At 42.2% G+C, this 27,924-nt stretch overlaps 1 protein-coding gene across 1 annotated transcript; it reads left to right on the plus strand.

Annotated features, from left to right (window-relative positions):
- Positions 1–20,895: 20,895 nt before the first annotated feature.
- On the plus strand, positions 20,896–22,830 carry T265_01528 (hypothetical protein; the record flags this gene model as incomplete). Its single annotated transcript, XM_009165569.1, has 1 exon — positions 20,896–22,830. The coding sequence occupies one exon, from the start codon at positions 20,896–20,898 to the stop codon at positions 22,828–22,830; it is 1,935 nt and encodes a 644-aa protein (XP_009163833.1).
- Positions 22,831–27,924: the final 5,094 nt, after the last annotated feature.

The following is a 27,924-nucleotide window of genomic DNA, read 5'->3' on the forward strand; positions in this document are numbered from 1 at the left end:
AGTGGCAAACAAAATTTTGCCTTTGATTTGTTTATACAACAGTTGTTCTTGATAGAATCTTAATTGGAAACTTAAACTGTCTTCTAAAAAGCAGACGAGGTGTTAAGAAATCCGAAAAAAAAGTCGCTTTTAAGTTACTCAACCGAGATCATTTGATAATCAGAGTTGGTCAGCCCAGGCAGGGCCACGTTTTTCACGTGACGCTTTTAGCGACATGATTTTGGTTGGTGCAGTCAAATGGCGATCGATTCTGCTGCTGCAACTGTGCCTCGTCCACTGGCCTCGGAACGATTTGCTGGCGCACGATTTATCGCACTGAACAACACAGTCAAACTGCCCCGGTAGGCGAGCTGCCGTAGAACTCAGTGTTTGTCGCTTTTGCGGTTTTGATGCTCAGCAGGTCTCGGAGATAGGCGTCAAGCCGTCTGGCTGACATACTTTACTAAACGTTTGCAGACAAAAGACTGAATTTTCACGGAAGCGTCATGGACCGATATCTTAACCTTGACTTTCGTGCTGGGCATCCTGTCAGTGATGCAAGGGATGACTCAACTAAGCAGTAGTGAATGCTGTTCTGATCGGAACCGCCAGTTGGTGATTTCAGAAACACATTTGCTTCTGAATGGTGGCTTAGTGTGGATAGGCATTTCGGGAGTGAAGGGCTTCAACCTTCTGTAATAAAGGAATGCCTCAGATATTTTATCCCGATCTTTGCAAATCTTCACATACTAAGATTCTCGCTATATATTTGAATTTTGTAGCGTGTTCATCATCCGTGTAGATCTTGGAAACCATTTGCCAGACAACTGACAAGATTTCGTTTTTGTTTGTTTTTCACAAACCCAGTGTGATATGCAGGCTGTGCCCACAGCTATAGCGTACCATTTAGCCTCTGAACTAATGCAACTTGATGAGACAAAACGTTGCCGTTGATCGCTTCCTCCCCAATGACGTTGATGCTGAGTAATTATCCAGAATCGCCTTAAGGTGACAATCGTGCTTAGTTATGTTATCGTGGTAGTGTCGATAAAATTTTAACCCTAGGTTACTAAGTTCAATAGATGGTTTTCGTTTTACTCGTATGCACTCGAGAGATCTCAAGAATCACCTCAGAATCAAAACTCTGATGGTTAGAATTGACGGACTGCTTGGCGTCAAATACAAAATTTTTTTACTGCACACGTAGACCGAACATACTCTACTAGTTAGCGTGATATAAATTCATTATATCGAAGGTTGCGAAAATGACGAAGGAAGACAGTTAGCTTTTCAAATTAAATTACTCGCTTGGCATACTAGAACCCCACTGTTAGCAAAAAAGTACTACGAAAATACGAAATTGTACGCTAGCGTAAGCAGAACGGAAAGGTTGACCAATAAAATAAAATTTAAACTTTCCGGATGTAGTATGGAACAAAATTTAGTTGTTCCAGTTATGCTGAAAATGTGTATACGTTGCGCTTGTTGTAAGTAAATCAAATGATGATCGTGTCAGATACCACACAAAGTCAGTGTTACGAATAAAGTTGACCATACTTGATTGTCAACACTGCCAACTGGCATAATGTCTGTCGGCAGTGTGATTTGTCTCTTCTCAGCCCTGGAACCTTTAGTTGAAGCTAGGAAAAATTTGGAAAAATGGAGCTCCAACCTGAGCAGTTACAATCTGGGAGATGATGAGCTTGTGAGTTTGCCTATTGTCCGGCAAAAACTCTTTCTGATCGCGTAGCTCACAATGATTTTGGTTAACAATCTAACACCTACAAGGTGATACATAGACGAAACACAAAATATGCACATCAGCAAGCGATGCGTGCTGACTCCTTTTACGAAACCTCTGTTGGATCGTGATTTTGCGTTACTGTTTAGAATGTTGTTCTTCGTTTGTCACATGAACGATGTTCACTGCTATCTACCATTTCTTTTGGATGAGACTCCTAAAATGTATTTGTGATCTTGGCTACTTCAAAATCCTTTGAAAAACGTCCTCAGGCTAGACAGATCAATCTAACTATATGAATGCAGAGCTAACTAACGTTGATGCCCTTTTTCGCTGCTGTAAATGAAAGTTTCTCCATGTATCCGAGAAGTGAGTGGAATTTTCCCAGACTTTTCCACGTACCTCACCTTTAAACTGGTTTTAGATCCTCAGTTAATCTTTCGATAGTGCTAGAATCAACTACATTTCCACCAAAACCTTCCAGAACAAAAGCCCTTGTAAAGAATGGGAAAAAATGAGGATGGATGGTATTTGCGCATCAAAAATTCTGATGCTCTTAAGGCGCGCAATCCAACGGAAAAAATAACGAATTACAAACATCCAAAAATCAACCCGGAGTAAAATATCATCATTCATTTTTACTCGTCGTCCGTTCTGAATCCTATCGAACACCAGGCAAGTGCTCAAAGATATACAAGGTCGGAATTTATAACAGCTTTGAAGCCGAGAGCATTTTCGGGATCTGACTACACCCAAGATGAATCACGCAGCCATGAAATCCTGAAGATGCCCGACTACCGTTTGCTTTTTGTTTTTATTCCGCGATACTGTATCACGGCCTGCCTTCTGAGGACTTTTCGACAAAAAGAGCTTCGGAAATAATTGGAATGTGAAACCTATAGCCGGGCACCGTAAATAGGCATGATCCATTTGCTGCCCTGTTGTTTTTGATTCGTCAAGATTGTACGCTTAGTTTTTGATATGCTGCACCAAGTTAACTCTCGTCATCTTACAATGCGTCTGAAGGAGTTCATGCCCTTCAGGTCAAAAGGATCTTCGTTTGCCACTTACGCGAACGACTGTCTGGTTTCCGCATAATTCATTCATAACACCTTTCATTAGGTATTTCATAGGTCACACACTGGCTTTCTTTTTCACGTTAAAACTTTGACGCTGAAGCTGCTAAAATAGGATAACCAATAAGTAGACGCAAACCGTTGACTTTTGGGTTACGGGACGAGACAAAAAACCGAAAATCCTGAAAGAGTACTTTGCACCCTGGAGGGAATCAAATTATGCCGAATCGAGAAAGAACTTCTGATATGTTATCCTGAATAGATGTTGACCGGGCAGTCGCCGAATAACTCAACAATGTCATCTGCGTAATCCAGGTCTATGAAGAATTCGACAGAAGCCAGTTTGGTTCCTACGAGTTCAGCCTTATGAATTGTGCAGTCCATGATCCTACAAGGATCAAAAGAGAACATATCGCATATCAAATGGAGACATATCACAGACCTTATGTACACTAGCAGTTGTGGGACAATTTTTGGACAGTCCGTTTGGACAGGCCTCCAAATAGCTGTGTTGATATCGTACAGCATATCAATAAACTGGAAAGATTTCAAAAAGGTTATTCCAACTGGAAAGGGCATGTTGACGAGATAAGAGCCGTTTTGAAGTCGAGCAACCGCTGGTCAGAAATATATGGGTCTTTTCTCAGACAGTGAATAAAATGCCAGATGTTGTCACTACATATCATACCTGATCAAAACCCTGCTTGATACAAACAGATCCGCGTCTCACACACAAAGCCGGAGAAGAAAAACGAGACGACTGTCCAACCGGCATTGTCTCGATCTATCAGTCGTGTGTGGCCAATCCATCATATTTCTGCACCTTGTCAGACAATATTTTTGAGGAAAAAATAGAGTTCTCCAATGACTTCCGAAAGTTTGTCAGACTGCGTTTACACCTCAGGAAATCTCACAGGATTCTTGATACCATTGTTGATATTTGGAATACACCGTTTTCAGTCATACATGAAAAGGACTAAATATTTTATATAAAATTTGCTTCTTTCTAGAATAGCAAGCTATAGTGATAATCAGGAAACGCGTGTGGTAGGGAAGGCGTCTGATGATCACTCAACATCAAACGTTGAAAGACAGGTGTCTGAACTTGAATGGTTAGATTTCTTGATGTGGAGAACATTAACTAGTCATCATTATCTTCAGTGTTCACTCTGTCTTGGAAAGGTGACTGTTTTTCAAGAAAGGTTTTTAGTTAAAAAGAACCAGGAAAACGCCCCAATAACATCTGTTTACTGTCATCCCGCGGTGCCCAAGGCTCCAGACAATCAGTTAGAGAACTGTGGTATAAAGTGGCAGTGTAATGCGGTCAATATCTGTCGATCGCTGTATCTACGTCTCCATCAAGTCACAGTGACTCCACTCTGGAGGGCGATCCATCAACAACGTTGAGATATATTGTCGTTTCTTTCATACCCTATTCTTGAGCTGACGCTGTGAGATAGGCCTTCGGGAAGGAGGTACCGAGGACAATACAGGTCTTGGTGAACGATGGTTCGCTCATGCTTAGAACATAGGGGACTCACTGGAGTTTTCGCCCATGGATGTTACCCGGGGCTAAAATTCCACTTTCCTAATCGGATGTCATTTTTTCCGCTTACATCTTTCAAAATTAACAGTCTACCCACAAAGGCGGCGGTTCTGAAAGGTTCATTGACAAATATGTGGGAATAATTCAGATCAGAGGCCATTCTCAGCAACTATAAAAGAATGCACTTCGCAACGTGTCCGCCAAAGCCTAATGATGCACCTTTTTAACGCTACACGTATAACAAATCGGTGATAGAGAATTTCGATATTCATACACTGACTCCCTCGGACGCACACTTCCATCATAGCCAGATTGGCTGCCGATATCCATAGGCTATTGGTAAACTCCATTGCTTTTTGCCGAATTACAAAGAACGTATTGATAAAGAACAGGTTGTGGATTATCCCTGAACACTTGGCAGATGTGAATCTCACATTGGGTAAAGATACAGCGATGGTAAGTTTACCAGGCAACTGGGTGTTTTGTTGGTCTTTGAGGATGAAGTCCTGACATCCCTACACCCCATATCAGTAAAGCTCTCATTAATACCGATCTTTGAAGATCCTTTATTTCTTACTTCATTCTTATGTTTATAAGCAATTTGTAAGTAAACGGAGAGAGTGGACATCCCGGCATCTTATACCACTTTTCGAGAGGGACTCCTGCAAATTTCGATTTGTTATCTCACTTAGTGCAGACGTCTGAAAGTCTAAGGGATGGAATATAATAGGGCGTTTTTACGGCATACATTTGTATGGCCACGATCATTAGAAAACCTGGTCAACCGTCGTCAGGTGAGGCAAAACCGAATTGTTACAAATGGTACACACCAAAATGATGGGGTTTAGAAATGAAGTATATGAAAACTGTGGCCGGTCGAACTACCGATTGTGACACGTTTTTCTGACACTCGTGAGGCGATGAACAATCAAGTTCGCCAGAAATCTCACTCTATTTGAATATAGACACACTGACCAGTCACGCTAGTTATCTGAGGTTGTAGGTTTCGTCAAGATAGACGTGTCTATGTTGAACAAAATTCGACCACGGAATTCACCACTACGTTTGAAAGAGACATGTGAAGGAATGTATGAAATCAAGAAATAAAGATATTTGATTGATGAAATACACCAACGCCATGCGTTGTCCATGCCTCTGTTACAGGCTGCTACTTTGAGTGGAAAGCCTCAGAAGGGACCAAATTAAATGTCGCTTGGAACACTCTACTTCACGTCCGTTGCTGATGTCCATGCGTCTGTTACAGGCTGTCACTCTGAGTGGAAAGCCTCAGAAGGTGCCAAATGAAATGTCGCCTGGAACATTCTATCTAACGTCCGTTGTTGAATGTCAGAGTGAATGTAGACATTCATTGCACTGACAGGTAGATCTGTCGGCGAAGCACTATTCAGCACATTCTCTGTTCTGATTCTCTCGAGCTCTTGTAAACCTGTCCTGGAGTTACGGCCAATTAGTACTGGCTTTACTCGAGCTTTACTCAAGTAATACAAAGGTATGTCTAATGCGCTCTCTACCATGTCAAAATCCTGCTTGATGCCCCCCCGGAAATGTGATTTGAGTACCGAAAACGGGCGTCACCATAGTTCTGGTTCCCTCCTGGAGGGTTTCGTTCACCAGTTAGATCGCCGCTTTATATTAGTACGCAAAGCATCTTAAATGGGCTTTTCGAATTTGCCAGTGATTGGTTAGCCTATTGACTGCTTCCTTGTTAGCTGCCTTCAGACGGCCATTGTTTATTTGCGGTGATCCGATCGCATTGCTGACTAAAGCAAATGAAGCTCTCTGACTGGATGGCCTTAGCTTTTGTTGGCCCTCAACCTTACACTTTGATATACTGAGGTGATTCCTCAGCAGGTTTCGAACTGGATTCGTAAATGCATTGACCGACCAAGTTGCTCCGTAATCTGCTACAAGATCTGAATGGCCACCTAGTCCTTCAACCATGTATTTGCGGTGGTGGGTTCGTTGAGCCTTCTGAAACATTCCTACGCCACACAGGAACGCGTGAACCCAATTTTCTCGTTCTCAGATATGTACGGAAAGCTCAGTCAAAGCTGAACACAAATATTCTCCTCCACGCTGATGGAAGCTCAAGGCAGACGCGTCAAGACAGAAAAGTTTATCAACAGATGACGGGTTGAATGGAAGTCCGACAGAACAGAGCAGCTCACTCATGGTGTAAGTTTGATTCTTCTGAGATTCATCAATTTCTCCATTCTCACTGAGAAACACCACTAGTAAGGTTCCTGGTGTCCGGTCAGGCTCCGTATCTCATTTACGATTAGTAAATTGCAAAATTTGATACATTTCAATAACTTATGGCTCACAAGGCTTTCCTTTGCTAAAGGGTAGTCTCTTTTCTATGATTTGTCGGTAGAATTTAATGAAAAACCTTCACTGAGTGTGACTTGGATCCGCCTGTATCCGAGCTTTACTTGCCAAATATGAGGGTGTCTATTCAGTGAATCAGCTTAAATAGCTGGTGAATTCGGGGAGATGATACGTAAAAATCTTTCGGTATTTCGCCCATGGCTGGTTTTGTAGGAGTGGAAAATCGGGGAGCATAGAATCGGCTGTTTACAGATATCCCTTTGAATAATGAAGCTCTAGTTCGCAAACTTAGGGCTATAACTGCGTAACCGTTTGCAGAAGATGTAGTTTCACTCTAAGTTTGTAGTCAGTTGGGTATAGATATAAAGGATCCGTAAGCTCAACGACTGTATCCGGATTGTGTATTAGAGTTTCAGAGATGTAGCAGTTTTCAATAGACGGATTTTCTAGCATACGAGCAAGAGCACCTTGTTGACATCTGCTCGAGAGTTCTCACGTTGAAGGGTGCAACGAAGACTGGACAACACGTCATCAATTAAGAACGCGGAGTGGTAGATTTGGGTGGTGGAGTGCAGTATGTCAATTTGGGATCTACATAATGGTAGTTGGGGAGGTCAGGAGTTATCAAATAGCAACAGAGAAGGACGAGAAACGTCAGTGTATGCATTGTTTCACTTATTCTCCCGATCTGGTGTAGCGAATAAGGTTAGCCGACCGATGTCACCATGTGACGTCCTATGTAACATTTAGCAGTAAACTCTGAGGATTCGTGTGGGACAAGACACTGTTCGGGAGCCCGAACCTATGCAGCAGAACATTTAGGGCCCTCACCCAAAGTCTTTGTCTTGAACGTTGATCAGTAAATCAGCGGTGGCTGGCTTACTATTTTTCGAGTAGGCCACACCGTAGCGAAAAGACTACCACACTTGTCCTCACCCGGATCCTGGAGGGCAGGGACTCTGTTTCTCGGACACCTATTCGGTCACAACATTGGCTGTATGGACACAAAGGATGTTGGATTTGCATCTTCCAGTACAGAGCAGCGGGCTACTCTTTATTGGAGATAGTCCCGCCCTCTTGTCCTGCTACATGCTTCGAGTTAGGCGAGTCAGCTGTTTATCTCGTGTGACGGCTGACGTCCCATATAGAAAATTTCAGTTTTGAGTTTTATGATTACACGTTTGCTAGAATGTCGTCAAGCTTCACAAGCACCACTAAGACCGGCCAGTTTTTTTTAAACTCTTGACAATTCACACCTCCATAGAATTCTGTACTTTCGTAAAAATAAGCGAAAATTAACGAGATAAAGCGATTTTCCTGTCTTGATAGCATTTGGTAGATAGGTGGTGCAACTAAGTCCTCCACAGTTGTTGCGTGCATAACATAGGGTTACACATTCCAACGAGTATTGGGAAGTATATGAATAATTCACTGAAAACCTGCAAACTTGTCGCCCGGGGCATTGGTGAAGTGCGTTCGGGGGGCACATTACAAGGCCGCAGTCCGTATACCTGAGTGACAAGCTGGCATGCTTCAAGTCTTGTACACAAGTTCGTGTAAAATGTACAGTTTTGAGAAGAGAGACCGTTTTTTAGTTTGTCATTTTTGCTATCGGCATTTCTTACCACTTGCTTTGAAAGATATCAGGTTGTGATATCTTTAAATGGCAAATAAAACGTTTGTTGTTAGTATCCGAATTGTTGAGAAACAAANTTAGTATCCGATTGTTGAGAACCAACCCTACCGCTATACTGTCAACAAATTCGGTACACGGGAATTCCATCTGTCTGGTATTAGAATTTACTGTTCTCATCTGCTAGAAAGTACGAACAGAAAGGTGTACAAGGGTGCACCACCATCACCATTCTGACGAGGCGTTAAACTGTCCAATGAAGAAAACATTAAATTACAACTGACCATTCGGATCAATAGCAATTGAACTGAAAAATAATTATCATAGCGTTTTTTGTCAAGGTAGACCCTTGTGTACGATCACTCGAATATTTAAACACTTTTCAGCGAACAAGCCATCGTACTTCAGTAATTCACTGATACCACACATGACCAGCCAGAATAAGTGACCTCTTGAAGCATCTAGATGATTCCACAATTTTGTTATGCTTTCGTGTATTGGATAAATCTACCCACACTCTGTATTATTTAAGCTACCACAAAAACGCTTTTTGATACCGATGTAAGGAAGAAGGCCTTTGCTGCGGAGTTACTCGGTAGAAAGCGCCAAGTGAATAGTTACGGACTATTGGACAGCAAATCAGAATTCACATATGCATCTTGTTTACAAAAACTAAATATCCATCTTCATCTTAAACGCGTCTTCCCAAACTCCCCTGGATATTCATTGACTGTTGCTCAAATGCAAGCAAATTCAACTCCACAATTTCCGTAATATATCTCACTTTTCAAGAGACGCGAAGCGAATTTACGAGAAAGCAAACTACTCGCATGCCCCATCAGTAGTATCCAGCTTTACATGGATAGTAATATGAAGAAAATTGGCTGAGAATGAAATCGTGCAGATGAGAGTTAGCATCAATGAGGTGAAACAAATAAGAAGCAAAATCTCATGAATTTAGGCAACGGGGCACTTCTCTTCCAGGAGACGATAAACATGCAGTACACGTAGCAATTCATTTCAAAATTTGTTGCTGCCCGGTCCCATACAATAACTTCAGTAGACATCCTTGAACTGTTCATTTCGTGAGCACTACTCAGTGAAGCCTATGAAACGTCGGAAAGCCTTATTATCTGTCTTGCTGCTTATAGGATGTCACCGACGGGATGTAGTGGTTCCATATTGAAGCGGCAAAATTGATTATCGAACTAATTTCCAAATATATTGTTATGCCTGAGATAATTTGATTGGGTGTTGGAAATATCTGACGAATTTTCGGTTGACGATCAGCAAGTATAGATCTTAAACACGTTTTTTCGATTCTTCTCGTCAGGAGGGTAAAACGCGTCATCGTATGCCTGCTAGTGGCTAGTTTTGTTTTGACTTAAGGCTTAAATCATACGTACAGATGAACTATTCAGCGGACAACGACAAAAATATTAGCCTTTTTTCTGTTGGATAGGAATAGATTTAAAGCAGCTTCCAGTCACAAGTCGCCTATCAAAGTCGTCTGTGTATCAGAAACATCAGACAACGTGAACGCTTCTTTCCAAGGTCGCGCGACATATAAATGCTACTGATATCTGCTGAATTGCCTTGCTTAACAACAGTACGCACTCAAATGCACTTATGCGTAGATAAAACGTGCAGTGCATCGAATCGAAGTGATCTGTCGTGTGCCTGGAGGATTGCGATTTGAAAGTTCCCTACCTAGGCGGAGTTTCACTAAACAACTAATGAAAAGGTCCACCATGTTAACTGTGATGGTGTTTTTAAACGAGCACACGAAGAAGTCAACAACCTCTTTGTGCGTGCCACTGTTCTGTGACTCAGATGTATGTTTTCAAAGGGTGCAGTCAAAGTTTCACGAATATTCTATTTGCAAACTGTCATCTTGACTAAACTTGAAAATTACGCAAACTTTCTGACGGTAGTGTGCTTGAGTAAGAAACAGTCGCTAGACCTATTGGTCGATGAGATCACGATGTATCTTTTCTACGACCCGTCGCTCAGAGTTGGCTGATGTCTCCCCTATTTGTAACGTATATACATGCTCCTACAAATATGAAGATTTAAGAAGAAAGCTTTAGGTGTTGGAATAGACTCACTGTTTGTAACCGGCTGGCCTAATTTCAAAGGAGTAACTGTCGGTCTCCTATACGAATTACTATGAACGAAAATTGACCTTTTTCAACCTCGACTTTTCTGGTAGCAAATGATTTGCGGCCATGTATTATACTCAGCATCTGTCCAGCATATATATGTGACTTGAAACGTCCTTATTAGGTGAACGATGCTACCTTCCACACATAGCCGAAAAGTCAAACCGCAACGGACAGTAGAAATCAAGTTTTTCGACAAATAGGTTCATTTGCACATAAAATTAGTTTTGAGAGGATGCTTGTCTGAATCCAGCTTAGTCACACATTTAAAACGGGTTTGTTTCATCTAAACGTGCAGCGCCAGACTCCTCATGCTTCCGTTGGTACGATGTTCGAGATATCGCACTACACTGTCTAAAGGTAACGCCTTACTTTTGTGGTTGCTGGAAACTCTTCGACAGCCCACAATTGATTTTACCCTTCTGCTTCAAGTTCATCAGATAGGAGCAGTCTCCTTTTTTGCTTTTTTCCCCACTATTGTCCTTGTCTTCTCCCTTTTAATGGCAAACAACATACGGCGGGCAGAAATAGTAGAATTTACAAACAGCCAAAACCCATGACGAAGTTTATCTCTCCCATTTTCAATGCATTAAGTCATCAGCTAGCTCTCAAGTGAGGCGGAACACTGAGTCAGATTGAACAAATGCTCCGTACGTATTATGAAGCCAAGAAACATGCTGAATTCGCCCACCAGTTTAACCTTTGACATGTACACAGCATGATAATGCAAATGGCGCACAAATCCAGTTAGTAGTAAGACCACTGTAAAGTAGGTAGTTAAAATGGAACTACAAATTGCCCACCGCTAATAAGCCCAAACTATCAAGCCAGATTATCCCTTAAGAGGTTGATATCCGAAGACGAAAAGAGCTCACAGGAGAGTTCCCCGAGAGTAAGGGCTTGCAGTGTTGTTCGTTCTGAGAGTTGCAAAGGTCGATTGAAGTTCTGCTCCGGCTTGTCAGCGAACGTTTTTCTTATGTATTCTTATTTATTCCCAAAAAAGCTGCTCAGGTGAAAAAGAAACAATGAAAAAATTCGTCGACATCTCACGGCCGGTTTTGCCCTTCTTGGGGCTCATCATGTAGGTGCAGTCCCTGAGTTTCCGTCAAACTTATGTTCTACTTGAAACCAAATTGCAAACACAGGGTCGACGGAAACTCGGGGACTGCTCTTACCTGGTGAGCCACAAGAAGGGCAAAACCGGTCATGGGCTGTCGACGAATTTTCAGCGACCCTACGAGTAGTGCATTACAAACATGTATTTATGATGATATCTCGAATATCGTAGCGAGTAAAACATGAGGCGGCCTGGTGCAGCACATTCAATTGCCCGAAAATATCACAAATGAGAGATTCAGCTGGGTTTCAGGTGAGCCTGTCGAAAAAAACAAATTAGTTTGCAAATGTGTGTATTTCACAAACAAACGAGAATTTTGTTTGAAGCCAAGTGTTTTACTATAGGCCTAATTTTAATCTTCAAAACTTTCAACAGAACAAAGGGAGCTGCACCAAATAATGCGTTGCTACTTCTCTAAAATCTTTCCTGCAAAAAAACGGCAGCTAATGATTGTAACGCAGTTATTAAAAATGAAGCTCAACTCCTAAATTATTTTGGTCTGTTTTGGGTAGAAACTACTGCGCGGAAATCTTCAGGCAAACAACTGTCTGGTGTGGAAAAACCTTATCAGTGGGGAGAACCTGTACTTTATTAAAAACATCTTTCCATATGAAGGTACACTTATCTGAGAATTTTTATGTGACAAAGGCACCTGGCCCTAGAACAGTATTTCGACTTCGTGCATCATCACTGAGACCTACAACCTTAAGTCAGTTGCCAGACATAACTGAAGTTCGACCTAATCTTCGTCCTGTGAGTAAAGTCAGTCTGTGCCAAAAAAATGCGAAAATCAAACAGCTGTTTCACACACTGGAAATCATCAGGACTCAGCACCCCCAATGATCTCCATGAGGATTCGGGCGCACATTATTCTCGCTGTTAGTTGACGACTGTATCCTTCGAACAAAAGTAAGAAGAAAGTAAGAAAAAGGTAAGAAGAAAGCATTGGGGCTTAAGTTGTAAGAGCTTTTCACATAAGAATTCGTCAGGCAGACAGACACTTAACAGTGAATATGTAATGTGACTAGCAGGAGTGAAGAATGATCAGCATTATAGCCAACCTAATGGTGAGTTTACAGCAACGCTGATCGGTCATGAATTAGGGGTCTGTCTAGATTTCAACCACTAGCAGAGAGGCTGCGGGTTCGAATTCCTCTAACGGTTTGTAAGATACGCACTGCTGATGATTTCCAACAGAAATTAAATCACTCTGCAGTGCTTCTTGACTTTTAGACATTGATTCACTTCAGTTACAAGACAAATTCTCGGTTGGAACTTCCAAATGTTCCCATATTATTAGCAAATTATCTAAGGTCATAGCTCAGAACGTCAAAGGCGTCACAGATACTAGAAGGAAGGAGGGTGTTTGGTTACCTTCTTTCTTGGTGATCGCAAATTACACATTATGCTCAAGCCTGTAGGCGGAATCTTTACCATTGTAATGCGCAGGAAAGTGGGTGCTCTTACGGGGATATGAATATACATATCGTCTTCTATACCATTTGAACACTCATTTAAAGTCACCCTTTGAACACTTCAAACCGGAGAGCTTGCGCCCTAACGTTACACTGCTTAAGCATAATCGAACAGTTGAAGCATTGTAATTTATCAGTCAATGTAAACAGGACACTAAACACAATAAACAATAAATTTGCTCGCAGTAGATGATTGTGTGAGGTTGAAATCATCCTGCAACCTTGTTTTTCTCACTGCTCCGACAGATCGTTCCACTATAGTTCATCACCCAATTGGAATATACCGCTTAAGTTCATATTCCAGCTTTGTTCCGAACAGATTTGGTATGGTAATCTGTTTGACCAAGCGTGAAAGACATATTTTACCTCCCTACCGCCCATTTGGGCTGATGATATACGAGTGCACCGATTTCGAGGACTCTGTTTATCAGCCGACCAACTCAGGGCATGCAGATACCCCAGCTCAGTGAGTATAATTTTCACTCAGCACAACTAACTGCACTTTGCTTTAAACCGTATCCTGCATACTCTACATGATCTCAAAAGAAAAAGTCAGCTTCGCAACACTGTGCGGATTCGCAGCACATTGCTGTACTTCAGGCCACATAAGTTGTATGCTGTGTCGAGTTTATACAGGGCTTGGAGTGATATAGAAAGCCAGATTAGGTGATCCAACATGTTCAAATCCCCGATGAGGCGCATAACCTTTCCCCATGCAATTTACTAGTGAATGGCGTAGGTTATCGCGGACAGAGAACACTCATATTCTGCAAGGGAGTATGTGAATTCTTCTCTAACGCATTCCAACATTAACCCTTTTAGTCAAGCGTTTGCAAGATGTCGGGCTTTTCCAACGTTCTGATATGGTTCTATTCCCCAGGACAAAATAGTGCACTGCTACGTTCCACTCAGGGGATGTCTTCTTGCAACAAAACAGTCAACCTCAGCAAACAACTCGAGCACAAAAGTCTATCTATTTTGTTTACAGATGTTAAACAACCATCACGATCAAAGGACTGTTTATCAGTGCAGAGCTTTGCCACAGAATGGTGCTTTTTATGATTTTTCCTCTAGTTTGAGTGTTTACGCTGACCTGATGCATTAAACACCGTACAGTTTGCCTAGTTGCTGCATTCCGGTGATAACCTCTCCTGAATAGACAGCTGTCATTTATCATTGGCTCAACTTATCACCATTTTATCCTCCAAGGGACTCGAAAATTTATTTTTGCTATTTATGGGGAGGGAACCTAAGCTGAATTTGACCCATGTATTGGGTAGAATCAACACAATAAAAATTTGCTCGCAGTAGATGATTGTGTGAGGTTGAAATCATCCTGCAACCTTGTTTTTCTCACTGCTCCGACAGATCGTTCCACTATAGTTCATCACCTAATTGGAATATACCGCTTAAGTTCATATTCCAGCTTTGTTCCGAACAGATATGGTATGGTAATCTGTTTGACCAAGCATGAAAGACATATTTTACCTCCCTACCGCCCATTTGGGCTGATGATATACGAGTGCACCGATTTCGAGGACTCTGTTTATCAGCCGACCAACTCAGGGCATGCAGATACCCCAGCTCAGTGAGTATAATTTTCACTCAGCACAACTAACTGCACTTTGCTTTAAACCGTATCCTGCATACTCTACATGATCTCAAAAGAAAAAGTCAGCTTTGCAACACTGTGCGGATTCGCAGCACATTGCTGTACTTCAGGCCACATAAGTTGTATGCTGTGTCGAGTTTATACAGGGCTTGGAGTGATATAGAAAGCCAGATTAGGTGATCCAACATGTTCAAATCCCCGATGAGGCGCATAACCTTTCCCCATGCAATTTACTAGTGAATGGCGTAGGTTATCGCGGACAGAGAACACTCATATTCTGCAAGGGAGTATGTGAATTCTTCTCTAACGCATTCCAACATTAACCCTTTTAGTCAAGCGTTTGCAAGATGTCGGGCTTTTCCAACGTTCTGATATGGTTCTATTCCCCAGGACAAAATAGTGCACTGCTACGTTCCACTCAGGGGATGTCTTCTTGCAACAAAACAGTCAACCTCAGCAAACAACTCGAGCACAAAAGTCTATCTATTTTGTTTACAAATGTTAAACAACCATCACGATCAAAGGACTGTTTATCAGTGCAGAGCTTTGCCACAGAATGGTGCTTTTTATGATTTTTCCTCTAGTTTGAGTGTTTACGCTGACCTGATGCATTAAACACCGTACAGTTTGCCTAGTTGCTGCATTCCGGTGATAACCTCTCCTGAATAGACGGCTTTCATTTATCATTGGCTCAACTTATCACCATTTTATCCTCCAAGGGACTCGAAAATTTATTTTTGCTATTTATGGGGAGGGAACCTAAGCTGAATTTGACCCATGTATTGGGTAGAATCCTACGCTCGACTGCCGGTTGACAGATCAGCTGTGTTATAACTAGGCTTCGTAAACATGAATCAGCAGAGCGAAACCTGAAACAGAACACTGTCACAAACGGCTAGTGATCCGAAAACAAACAAATCACTGTGTGCAACCACATGTTTGCTGGGATGGAAATGCACAGTGCGTTAGTAGTACCAGAAACATATTCCAAACATATCGCTTCAAGAACTACTGTTGTTTGCAAATGTATTACCCCTTCAAATCTTAAATACAGTAATATTTATAAGTGTACCATTTATTAAAGCCTGTACTAAAAAACGATAGGTTGGGTGTTTCAAAATGGTCTAGAATATAGGAACATATAGGGGACATATAGAGAACATCATAAACGAGAGATCCAGCTGGGTTCCAGGTGGGTCTCTCGAAAGAACCAAATTAGTTTGCAGATGAGTGTATATTCGCTAATTTCGTGCAATTTGGTTTCAAGTAGAACATGAGGTTGACGGAAACCCGGGGACCTGATGAGCCCCAAGAAGGCCGAAACCGGTTGTGGGCTGTCGATGGATTTCCAGCAACCTTATGAGTAGTACATTACAAATAGAATATAGGGATCTTCACATGAAAATCACATCTGGTCAGCTGAAGGATATGAGAGTGTGATTTTATTACTCCTATTCATATAATTTTGTGGTAAATACGCCACGTTCATCACAAGCACAACATCATATGTATTTCACTTTTTGTACTGTTTTGTCACACTCTAATAAGAGAAATAAGAAGTCAATGAAATGTCTGCAGTGCTTTTTTGTTTACTGACCACACTACTTTCAAAGCCTATGGAAACTGTTGAATAGTCCACGAACGGTGTTGCTCTCCCTCACCTGGTAAGTTCAGTCCCCCAGCTTGCGTCAACCTGGTGTTTTACTTGGGCATCCAGTTGTATGCAATCGGAAAGTGTACCCATAGGACAATTAATGTGGTCTTAGAGGAATTAATCCCTGGTAAATCTCACGTTTAAGGTATTATTTAGCAACATTATGAGTGTTGCGAAAGAAAATATACTTCGATATCTCGAATGTCGTCCCAGCTGTAAAGCGAAACGGTCTTTTTACAACATATCCATTTGAAGAATATCAAGAATAGGAGATTAAGCAGTGAATTGTTTGAGTCTCCGGTTAACACCAACTTACTTTGCAAGTCAGTGTATTTCGCCAAACGTCTACTGCAATATTTTGTTGTGTATCTGGCATGCCATCTTACAAGAACGCGGAAATTCCCCTTCACCCTTGGAGTAACACTTATAGACCATAATTCCGGTACGTGACTTGTGGTACTTGGAAAGAGACTACACAAAAATAACCTGAAGTTAATCATTTGGTCGTTCTAGCGCGGAGAATATCAAACACCGAGTTGCTTCTGTCTTTAGTGGAATTGCTTATCTGTCCGTTATGGTCGAACCCAGTTGGNCTAATTTCGTGCAATTTGGTTTCAAGTAGAACATGAGGTTGACGGAAACCCGGGGACTGCGCCTACCTGATGAGCCCCAAGAAGGCCGAAACCGGTTGTGGGCTGTCGATGGATTTCCAGCAACCTTATGAGTAGTACATTACAAATAGAATATAGGGATCTTCACATGAAAATCACATCTGGTCAGCTGAAGGATATGAGAGTGTGATTTTATTACTCCTATTCATATAATTTTGTGGTAAATACGCCACGTTCATCACAAGCACAACATCATATGTATTTCACTTGTTGTACTGCTTTGTCACACTCTAATAAGAGAAATAAGAAGTCGATGAAATGTCTGCAGTGCTTTTTTGTTTACGGACCACACTACTTTCAAAGCCTATTGAAACTGTTGAATAGTCCACGAACGGTGTTGCTCTCCCTGGTACTCACCTGGTAAGTTCAGTTCCCCTAGCTTGCGTCAACCTGGTATTTTACTTGAGCATCCAGTTGTATGCAATCGGACAATTAATGTGGTCTTAGAGGAATTAATCCCTGGTAAATCTCACGTTTAAGGTATTATTTAGCAACCTTATGAGTGTTGCGAAAGAGAATATACTTCGATATCTCGAATGTCGTCCCAGCTGTAAAGCGAAACGGTCTTTTTACAACATATCCATTTGAAGAATATCAAGAATAGGAGATTAAGCAGTGAATTGTTTGAGTCTCCGGTTAACACCAACTTACTTTGCAAGTCAGTGTATTTCGCCAAACGTCTACTGCAATATTTTGTTGTGTATCTGGCATGCCATCTTACAAGAACGCGGAAATTCCCCTTCACCCTTGGAGTAACACTTATAGACCATAATTCCGGTACGTGACTTGTGGTACTTGGAAAGAGACTACACAAAAATAACCTGAAGTTAATCATTTGGTCGTTCTAGCGTGGAGAATATCAAACACCGAGTTGCTTCTGTCTTTAGTGGAATTGCTTATCTGTCCGTTATGGTCGAACCCAGTTGGGAAGAATTATGAAAGCGTCTTTTCGTCTGCCCTGCATTCGATCTGTGTTTGCGTAGAAAATATAACCTGGTTGACTGTTTGATAACGTTCGGCTCCATTTTTTCCACGACATGGCGAATTATCCGTTCCACTTAAATAGCTCCAGTAAATTTTGCGCCTCACTAGAAACATCTTTGAATGACACATATTGTTTGCTCAAAATCTGACACGATTAAACCTATTAACAAAACCGGTGTTGTAGTTATTCTACACTAAACGCCTTGCTTTTTATTGGTTTGTGGGCCAGGTGGATGATGGATAGCAGTACCGCAAAAGCATTGTTTCACCCATCACGTCTCGCTTCTTCGAGAAAACCCAACCGACAGATCCGTATGGAATCAATCTGTAAGATCACCCTACTATCACAACATATTGAAGGAATGACTCAAGCAGAGTTCAACACAGATCGTTTGTCATAACTTGACCTGTTTTGGATAGGTATTGCTCATTCAATGACGTTAGAAGCTGTGATCAAGGTGAGATTACAGATATAACGGCTACCCACTGTTGTTTTCTCTGGTCTCCCAGAATTGCACTACAAGTGGTATTTTTAGTCGATGACAGGCGTTGTACTCCTAGTAGAGCATTCTTCCACAGAAGACGGTTTATCACGGTTTAATCATTTAACCAAAGACATCATGACGCGCTCTTTGCGATTTCTATTAGTTACCTCTTCCTGATCCCTTCAAACGCGCTACAACATGAAGCGAGTATAGAGAAGTACATGAAACTATGTTGGAGGGAATCAATACAGACAACATCCGAAAACCCCTGTTTGAGTGGCCAGCAGTCCTCATTCTTCTTCCACTTTTTCCTCAATTTCGTCATCATCGTGGTAGACGGCGATAAAACAGTGGCAGTAATTAACTGACATATTCATAGAGAAAAGAGATTTTGGCGAAATATAAGAAAAAGGTGGGGAGGTCAAGAGTAGTTGCGAAAACCGTTATTCCTCTGGAGAAACAAATCAAGAGCAAGGCGCTCATAACTTCCAAAATTACCAAAAGAAACACACTTGAACCTCGTGTGTGGTTGCAAGGCTCCTCCAGAAGGATTCGAGTACCCTTCTGCGGGCCCCGCCCAAAACAAACCCAGCACAAAACAACAAAATTGTTAGCTAGGCAGTCCGGCTTTGAAGCAACAGCAAGCTGACAAGTGTGAATGGTTAGGCGTCATGACCTGTTGGGTCTTCAGGCACATATAAGCAGAATCAATTGTACTCCTTCATGGAAGGATCCTTGCGGAGGAAGCAGTTGTTACTGGACCATTGGTTTTCAATTTCACCAAAACCTAAACGAATCTCACGCTTTTTACCTCACTGGTTTACAGACCACCTGCCAAACTTGGCAAGCAGGCTATCCCGCCAGCTGTTTGTGAGCTCAACAAGCCATAATTTGTCAAACGATAGGCAGCGTTGTAGGGCACAGACTAGAGGAAAATGTATGCTACTTCGGAAAGAAAAGCGCAACATTTAATTGTGAATATCTCAAGGTGCAGACGTCTATAGGACCCCAGTGATGCACTGTTTGTAAGTGATTAGCTTACCTACCACATGGATTTCAAATCATGCACAAGACAGATCGTTTGCACCAGCGAGTTTTTTTGGCGCGCATTCGTCATGTCCAGTCCAATTTTGCATTTCATGGTCGATGATGCCCGTTATATGAAACGTTAAAAAACGCCTCATTTAAAAGGCAATTACCGTAGGTCGATTGTATTTACTCGCCAGTTTACAATTTTTTTATTGACTCACATTCAATTTCATTGCAATGCATTAGCGACAATCAAGGATCAACACAGGTTTGAAAAATCCAGATCATGAACTCATGAACCGGTCGGCCTAAAGGAAGACCGAGTTCGGTGCCACAGAAAATGGGTACAAGCGACAATACTCACATCTATCAGCGATCTTTTACCAGTACAGTCCTTGAATGGTGACAGCGCTCGGAAAGGGCCCAGTATGTGCACAGTGAAGAGCTGCCACACACCTAGGATGGGACAGACAGCGCTTGTTGTTGTGCCTAATGGGTAGCATGAAAAAAGTACAAATTTGAATGCTCGTACATAAAACAACAAGACAGCAACTTTACAGTTCTTTTCTTTCGTGTCAATATACTGTGATAAATCAAATATTATACCAATCGAGACAATGGGCAGCTTTACACAACACAGTCAGTTGAAGGAGACCACCATAAACAAAAGATTTAGCTCTATTCAGGTGAAACTCTAAATAAAACGAAATAAGTGTTCACAATAGTGAATTTCACGAAGACAACAAATATTGTATCCGGATATAGTGGCTTTTATTGGTGGGTGGTATCTGTTCATTCCCTGGTACTCCTTGAGGTACTCAATGAACGAGTGCAAAGGTGGGATAAATATCCCCCTAAACCGGACCTGTTAATCGGGGTTCGGTCCATTACGGTCCTTAAGTTTATCCGACGGTATACTTATGAGCAAAATCACTGTCGTTGAGCACTATTATTTATTAAGTCCGTTCTCTTTGACGAATTGTGCTCTGAACACTTGAGTCCCATATGTTTGAGGAAAAGTTGTCTTTCTCTTCATAAACCAGGTCAGACAAAGTAATCTCAAGAAGCAGGAGCATAATGAGTAAAATAGTTTCATTTGGGATCCCTCTTGTGTGCAATTGAAGATGTTCCGCCAAGACATCAAGATCAAGAGCGCAATTTCGCCCGCATGACGGTTGCTCGGTCGTGCATTGCAACAATGGGTAAGAAGCTGGAGCTATGGCACTGAGTGAGCTCTGTAACGCAGCAATATATCAGCACAATATTCTGTTGTAGTACTCAGCGAGACCACATCTAGTTTGTGTCCTTTGCATCCAAACTTTGCATCTTTTTTCTCATTTCAGCGGTCCACTCAACCAGGTGTGAAATCAAGTGACGAGGCAATGGACAACCATCAACTGGTTACGGTATCGTCAAATGAGAACAAAGAAACTGTGTCGAAAGGAATCACAACAAACAATACAGCGCTTGACTCTAGTCAACCCGACGATGGCAGCTCTCTACCGACTGACCTGATGAACTGTAACTATCCAGAAGTTGCGTCCACCCCCAGGAGACCGCGGACCTTCGGAGAGATCTCCTCCATCCGTGGTGTACAAAACATTTCGCGCGCCGAAACTCCATTCATCCGTTCTTTGTGGATTCTTTTCGTAATCACAATGACCAGTCTTCTCACAATTTTTTCCTCCTTTCTCATCAGAGATTATTTACTATACGAAACCAACTGGCATACTCGTACGCTACGTGACGATAAAACTGCATTCCCCTCGATCACCCTGTGTGCACATAATCCATTCTCACTAGAGGCCAACCGCTTTTGGCGTGAAGGTTCCACTCTTAATCCCAAACAAATTAATTCCCGCTTCACCGAAATCGCCACTGAGGTTCTTAGGCAACACAATGTAGCTTTCTCCATCAACTTGCTACTTCTCGATAGCATCGAAACCTTCTACACGAATCTGGACCCCAAAGTTCGCTACAACATTGGACACAAAATGGAAATGTTCCCTCATTGTATGGTGACCAGCGAGAGTGCACATATTGTGGCGGAGAAGTGCAAACTGGAACTCGATACTGAGTTGCATCTTCACCGGATCTCTCACCCAAAATACTTCAACTGTTGGACCATCGAAGGCAAAGCACTCGAGGCCACGAAAGAAATCACCCGGCTGATTATGTTAGTACAACTGGTACCGTCTAAAAAGATTAATGAGGCCAATCTGTCTTTCATCATGGATACATTCACTCGAGGAGAAGGTGTGATAAGTGTGGTGCATGAGCCCGGTACCTATCCAGAGATCGAAAAACACGGAATCAATATACAACCGAACCGAATGAATCAGATTATATATAAACCGGTGTTATGGAACCGACTAGCTACACCAAAGGCTCCGTGTAGTGATCAACCCCCACCAATTAGCGATCTGGGTATAAATTACACATATACCCAAGGACAGTGTCTGAACACGGTTGTACAGGAACAGCTATTAGCAAGATGTGGTTGTTTGAATACCGAATATCCTAGACCTGCAAGTACGGATTTTCCTGTTAATCCCACCCCCTACTGTACGTCGTTAAACGAAAGTTTGACGAATCCTGAAATGGCCTCAAGGCTGATAGAACGATTTCAATGTATCGGTGAGGTGATGGATCAACTTAAGAAGATTAAAGAGGAGGCAACGCGGCAGGGTCGGTGTCCACCTCGATGCAGTTACTTCACCTATGAGAATCGACTTAGCGTAACCTTGTGGGATCCGAACGCGCACAACTTAGCTGCATACACAGAACGCTACCGGAAGCTTGATGGTCTGTTGAAAGCGCACAGTAGTATGAACATGACAAATTCATTCGTCAGTTACTGGAACGCTTCTATGCAACAGTTTAGCTCGTTGGATTTCGAATCTCATAACCGACCGGAACAATTTGCCGAATACAGCCAATTTGTAGATGGATCCGTCACCTATATAAGTTTAACGAGACAAGAGTTTGAAACCACGGTGATGGATGAACACCTCGTCTTTGATGTGTACATTCTTATATCCAGAATCGGTGGATTGTGTTCACTATGTATCGGGCTGACCATGGCATTTTTTATAGAGGTTGTGGAATATGCATATATGCGACTGCTCTACAACAGAATGAATGAACAATCACGAAAATGGGGTTTCCGCAGACCAGCGCATGTTACTCAGACAAACGTCCCTTCAACGGAATTAAGCAACATTGACGGTTCCAGGACAGTGTTAAGGAGAACACGCAGAAAACGTTACAGGATGTGTTGTTGCCATCGGCCATGGCCCAAGTCATCGTCAGTGTGAATATTGAATGTCTTGTCGATTTTTCTGTCTCTCTAAACTGTGATTGGTCCTCTTAACTATCATATTGTTGCGCTGATGAATCGCTGTTCAACTCTAGGACTGAGCAGATCCTGTCCCCTATCACGGTATGTTTGTTTACAGACATCGTACTTGAGAATAAGATTTTCACTTTAACAGACTGCACAGTACCCTTGTACGTACGTTGGTAACATAAAACGTATTACCTATTGCCACTTCAGCGTGGTTACCCGCCCTATCAGGTTATTTTGCCGTTTCTTCTCTAAATCCATGTTGTGGGTACATGTGGTTCTTCGTGGTCAGGTATTATAAGGACGAGTTACACCGAATACTACACCGAATATTAGACTAACTGAAGCTCATCCACAAGGAATTAACCACAAGGTCGCATTGTATCTTTGCGACGTAGATGGGAAAATATGTGAACTCAACATTGTCTCCAGGTAGCCTGTCAGTGAAGACACACCTGGCTGGGTGCTATAGATTACCGACAGCAATCACAGGCAAATTTATGATCTGAGTCCACAGCCGAATTCAAACGGAACTGCGAAATAATTATGAAAGCATGTAAACACGGATAACGCATAGAAAGAATGAAGCTGCCTACAGCCTCTTTTTTTGACTTCGTTGACTCGACAGGTGTTCCCTTCCTAGGATTTCCTAATCATTTAAATATCACCTCCCCTTTACTGTCATATGATCAATTTTACCTTTGTCAAGGTGGCAGTTCTGATCTATTTCCTGACTAAGCTGACATCAGAGACCTGCGTTTAGTTGTAAACTAGGCAAACGTTCCATCATAGCAGTTTCCAAGCTTGTTGAACAAGTCAAAAACTAATGATTTCACCCGAGATATGATTATTCCACAACAGCGACTAAACTGAGTTTCTTCTATATCAGCATGAAACTCGTAAAACACCGTTCAGTCATACATTGGTATGCCGATCAAGATATAAAAATGACCAATTTACGGGTGAACAATGAATGACACGATATCCCGTCTGACAGTGAGAAAATCATAGTGCTGACCAGCTGTTCGTGGCCACATGTTCGCGACCACGAGATTGTGGATTCGAGTACCTGGAGTTTCATAAGGTTCGCACTGCCGATGATTATCAATAAACATAAAATGACTGTGCAACGCTTCTAGGCTCTTCAGCATAGACTGGCCTCGCTGACAGGAAGAGATCTGTTGGAAATTCCTTAGTGTATTAGCACTACTACACACATGTTGTAGTGCACCAGGTACTCATTAAAACGATATGGAATCCCACCAGACTGCTCAAGAGATGCCGACACATCAAGGGCAACAATTTGTTTGAACACCAGACCACGAGACCGGTGATGAAAGGTTTGCGATTCACTGCCAAGCCCAACGAATAGACCAATAACCAAGCAGCGCACACGATCTACCCATAATCCGCAACATCGACAGTAAAATGTAATCAGTACAACAAGAAGGTGCAATAGCGAATTACGAAAGAACCAAATAAGCCTCCCGTTTATGATATTCCTAAAGTTTGCCCCAGGTTTTGTTAGTTGATGTTTTATTTGTCGTTCACGTACAATATATGATTGATCAGGATTCGGGCAGTGCATCAAACTGCTTAGCTTCGTAAGCGTGAACTAGCCAGTGTTTTGTCAGAGAGTTTCCTGGAAGCTCCTGAAGGGTTTATAATGTAATACTTATGATGTTGCTGAAAATCGGTCGACAACCCACCACCGGTTTCGCCCATTTTGGGGCCCATCAGGTAGGTGCAGTCACCGGGTATCCGTCAACCTTATGTTCTACTTGAAACCAAATTGCACGAAATTAGCGAATATACACTCATTTGCAAACTAATTTGGTTTTTAGAGAGACTCACCTGGAACTTAGTTGAACCTCTCGTTTGTGATGTTTCCTAAAGGGTTCTTTCGAATCGCACAATATGATCTTACCAGAAGTTGATTTAAGTCTTTCCTAGCTGCACTAATTATCCAGGTAAGGTCATAAAAACTGAAGACTGCTCTCTTCCCACAAAGTGCACGTCCATTGTCTAATAAATTCAAGGCAAACAAGTAGTGAGCAAAAGCTCCACTCTCTGTGATGCGCACTTGCTTCAGCAAACCGTTTGCTGAAGCAAATGCATACAGGTCTTTTAGCATTGAAGTTGAACCTTGCACAAAGATAGACTTTAACCTTTTCTGACATCTACTTGGCAACCTGGCAACCCAGACACATTGGATTTTTGAATTACGGGCCTGTTAAGGGCTCCGGTTAGTCGTTGATGAGGTTGCTTTCTTCCCTTGACTGTCCACCGCACTCAGTCGTTTGACATATGGGCTGAGCTAAAATACCTACATACCTAGCGTGGTTCGGTCGCTGAATTGGGCTGACGGATCACTAAGCAAGGATCTGTCGTCTTGACCATTGTCTTTTCAACCTCTTATGCTGCCAGTTTATCTTTCCTGAGAACTCGTTTACCGCAATATGTGTCGCACTAGATTTGCTAACTGTGGCAGGTAAGTAGCTAGTACAACCAGTCTCCTCCGGTAATTTATGGTTGCACACGGGATTCGATACTTTCAGGGCACGTGAATCTAGACAGAAGGATCATTAAGTCCCTCAAACAAAGCCTTTGGCTCAAAAGTCCAACTGAATGGTAGCGATTCAGTGCTCACATACCAATTTTTGTAATTGGAAATGAAACTGTGACTGTTCCAACCCAGAACTTGGAGGACTGATCGACTGTTTTCATCGGACCCTTGTCCACTGACCAGCCTGTTTTTAAAGGCCCTTTGGAGATCTAAATCAATAAAGCTGAGTGGGTTACGGAGCTACCCAAACCGCCACAAAGCGAAAATAGTCAGTCTCCTTTCAGTGGGATGAATGTGGATACTTTTGCTTTATACCATAGTGGTTTCGTGTCTGACTGTGATTGTTTGCAAAGGTTAAGTGCAGTAATGCCAGAAGACCAGATTACCCGGGGATCTGAGATGGCATGATCAACCAAAGCGTATGATAACCATACTCTAGAATGTATCGAGACCCGAAACAATACTTGGAATGGTGAGGCCTCAGGGTTGCATTGCAGTGGTAAGCCAATTCAAAATCCACGTAGCGGCGAGCGGCCGAACTGCAAATCACTATGGGAAAGCGTGTGCGCATTTATGCCGGACAACGCAATTCTCTAGCAAAAAAGCGATCATTACATTGTGTTGAAACTCGCCGACGCAGGATGAGAAACGCTTTGCTTTACGTGTACGACATAATCCAGTTACCCACTTCGCTTAAAATTGAGTCAATGACAAATAGCTCGCGCTTTTTGGGTATTTCAGATTGACGATTCATACATTCGTTGTGGGGATGCCTGAAACGATTCGTTTACTCCACGAAACAGTGCAAGTACAGTTTTATGAACGAGTACAAAACGATTCGTGCGTTGTGGATGGTTTGTTCATCTTATGGTTTTGTTTCGGCCACTGTATATTACTCCTATAAAGGAAACAGAATTCCTATAGAGCCCTGACTCTAATTACCATGTTTTAACATTCGATCATAACATGTTTCGTCGTACAACCAACAAGTAAGAGCAGGCGAGTGAATGCGCGTAGAAGCTGCGGCTACATGCTGGTCACCGACGTTTCAAAGAAGCTTCTTTCAGCGAGCTTTACCTGAAATTCAAGCAAAGCCCAAGAGCCATTCTTGTAACATCGGAATAATGTTTTGGCTTTCTTGTAACTGTTGATGCAATCGATCCTTCTATAAACGCATGTTTGTTGTAGGTACACTTGTTCTCATGTGTTTTCTGGGAAAATACCGCATGCTTCCTGAAAGAAGTTAGGCATCCATCACGTCTGTTTATGGAACATACCATATCTGTTGAGAAAAATCTAAAAGCTTGTACAAGTTTTCTTTTCAGGCTTTTACGCCTTATGATGCGGCTAAATAGAACAAAACATGTGATCGTTTACTTGAGTTAATTCTAGGCAGTGTATGTTGCTTATCTGTTGAGGAAAATCTAAAAGCTTGTACAAGTTTTCTTTTCAGGCTTTTACGCCTTATGATGCGGCTAAATAGAACAAAACATGTGATCGTTTACTTGAGTTAATTCTAGGCAGTGTATGTTGCTACTTCATGTCGATGTCCACCTACTCCGCCTCATGAACACTAGAGAACATAGGCGAGTGTCGGTTGTCTCCTAGCTAACAGACCAAACAAGACAGGGAAGATGAACCCCAGTTGTTTGCACGCAAATGACCGTCTCCAGAGGTGTCACTAGCCTAAGCTGACCTCTTTTTGGCAAATTGACCGAGATGTTGAGCGGTGTTTAGAACTCAGAATAGGCTTCCTCCCAACTGAGACCCTGGGCTGTATTCCGGGACATGGTTTACACAAGATGCATCTCAGAAGAAAGCTAACATTCAATCAGCTACTTGTTTAACGTGTACTCAGGGCAAAACAAAATCAATACGCATGAACTGTCATTTTTTTACAGCTAACTAACAGTGGAAGGGTCTCAAATACCAAACAATCATCAAGGAATTAAATCGGATTTCCCCCACTTAGTGCAGAGTCCGAAAGAACTGAGCGTGTAAAAACTAACTCGATTCTTGAACACTTTAATGTCGTAATAAATCGGGGATTTATATTGAGAGAAGTCTGTCGTGGTGCATTCTGGAACAGATGAACTATTAGTTCCCTGCGAGACTGGGCTTTTTTCTTTCGATAGAGTGAGAGAGAGCAGTTTGGCACAGAAACTAGGACCCTACCTACCCTGCACTCTGTGTAGAGCAAATTACATTTGATGCCAGAGCGATTTATTGGGTTGATTATCCGTCAATTTGGTAAACGGCGAAATAACTAATGAGACAAACCGCATCTAGAATGCGATAACAGTCCCCTGAAATGAGTTTTACCGGTACTACTTATTTTCGGCACATTCTTGAGGCTGCGGACTCGCTTAATTAGTCATATCATAGCGACCAGACAACGTTCTCATTCTAGGTCTTCACGCCAGAGCGTAATATTGGCTTAAGCCCAATATCACTTGGCGAGATCATGGCGTGAATTATTTTGATTGACAGCACATCCGG

The sequence above is a fragment of the Opisthorchis viverrini genome (genome assembly GCF_000715545.1).
Source record: "Opisthorchis viverrini unplaced genomic scaffold opera_v5_16, whole genome shotgun sequence".
NCBI lineage: Eukaryota > Metazoa > Platyhelminthes > Trematoda > Opisthorchiida > Opisthorchiidae > Opisthorchis > Opisthorchis viverrini.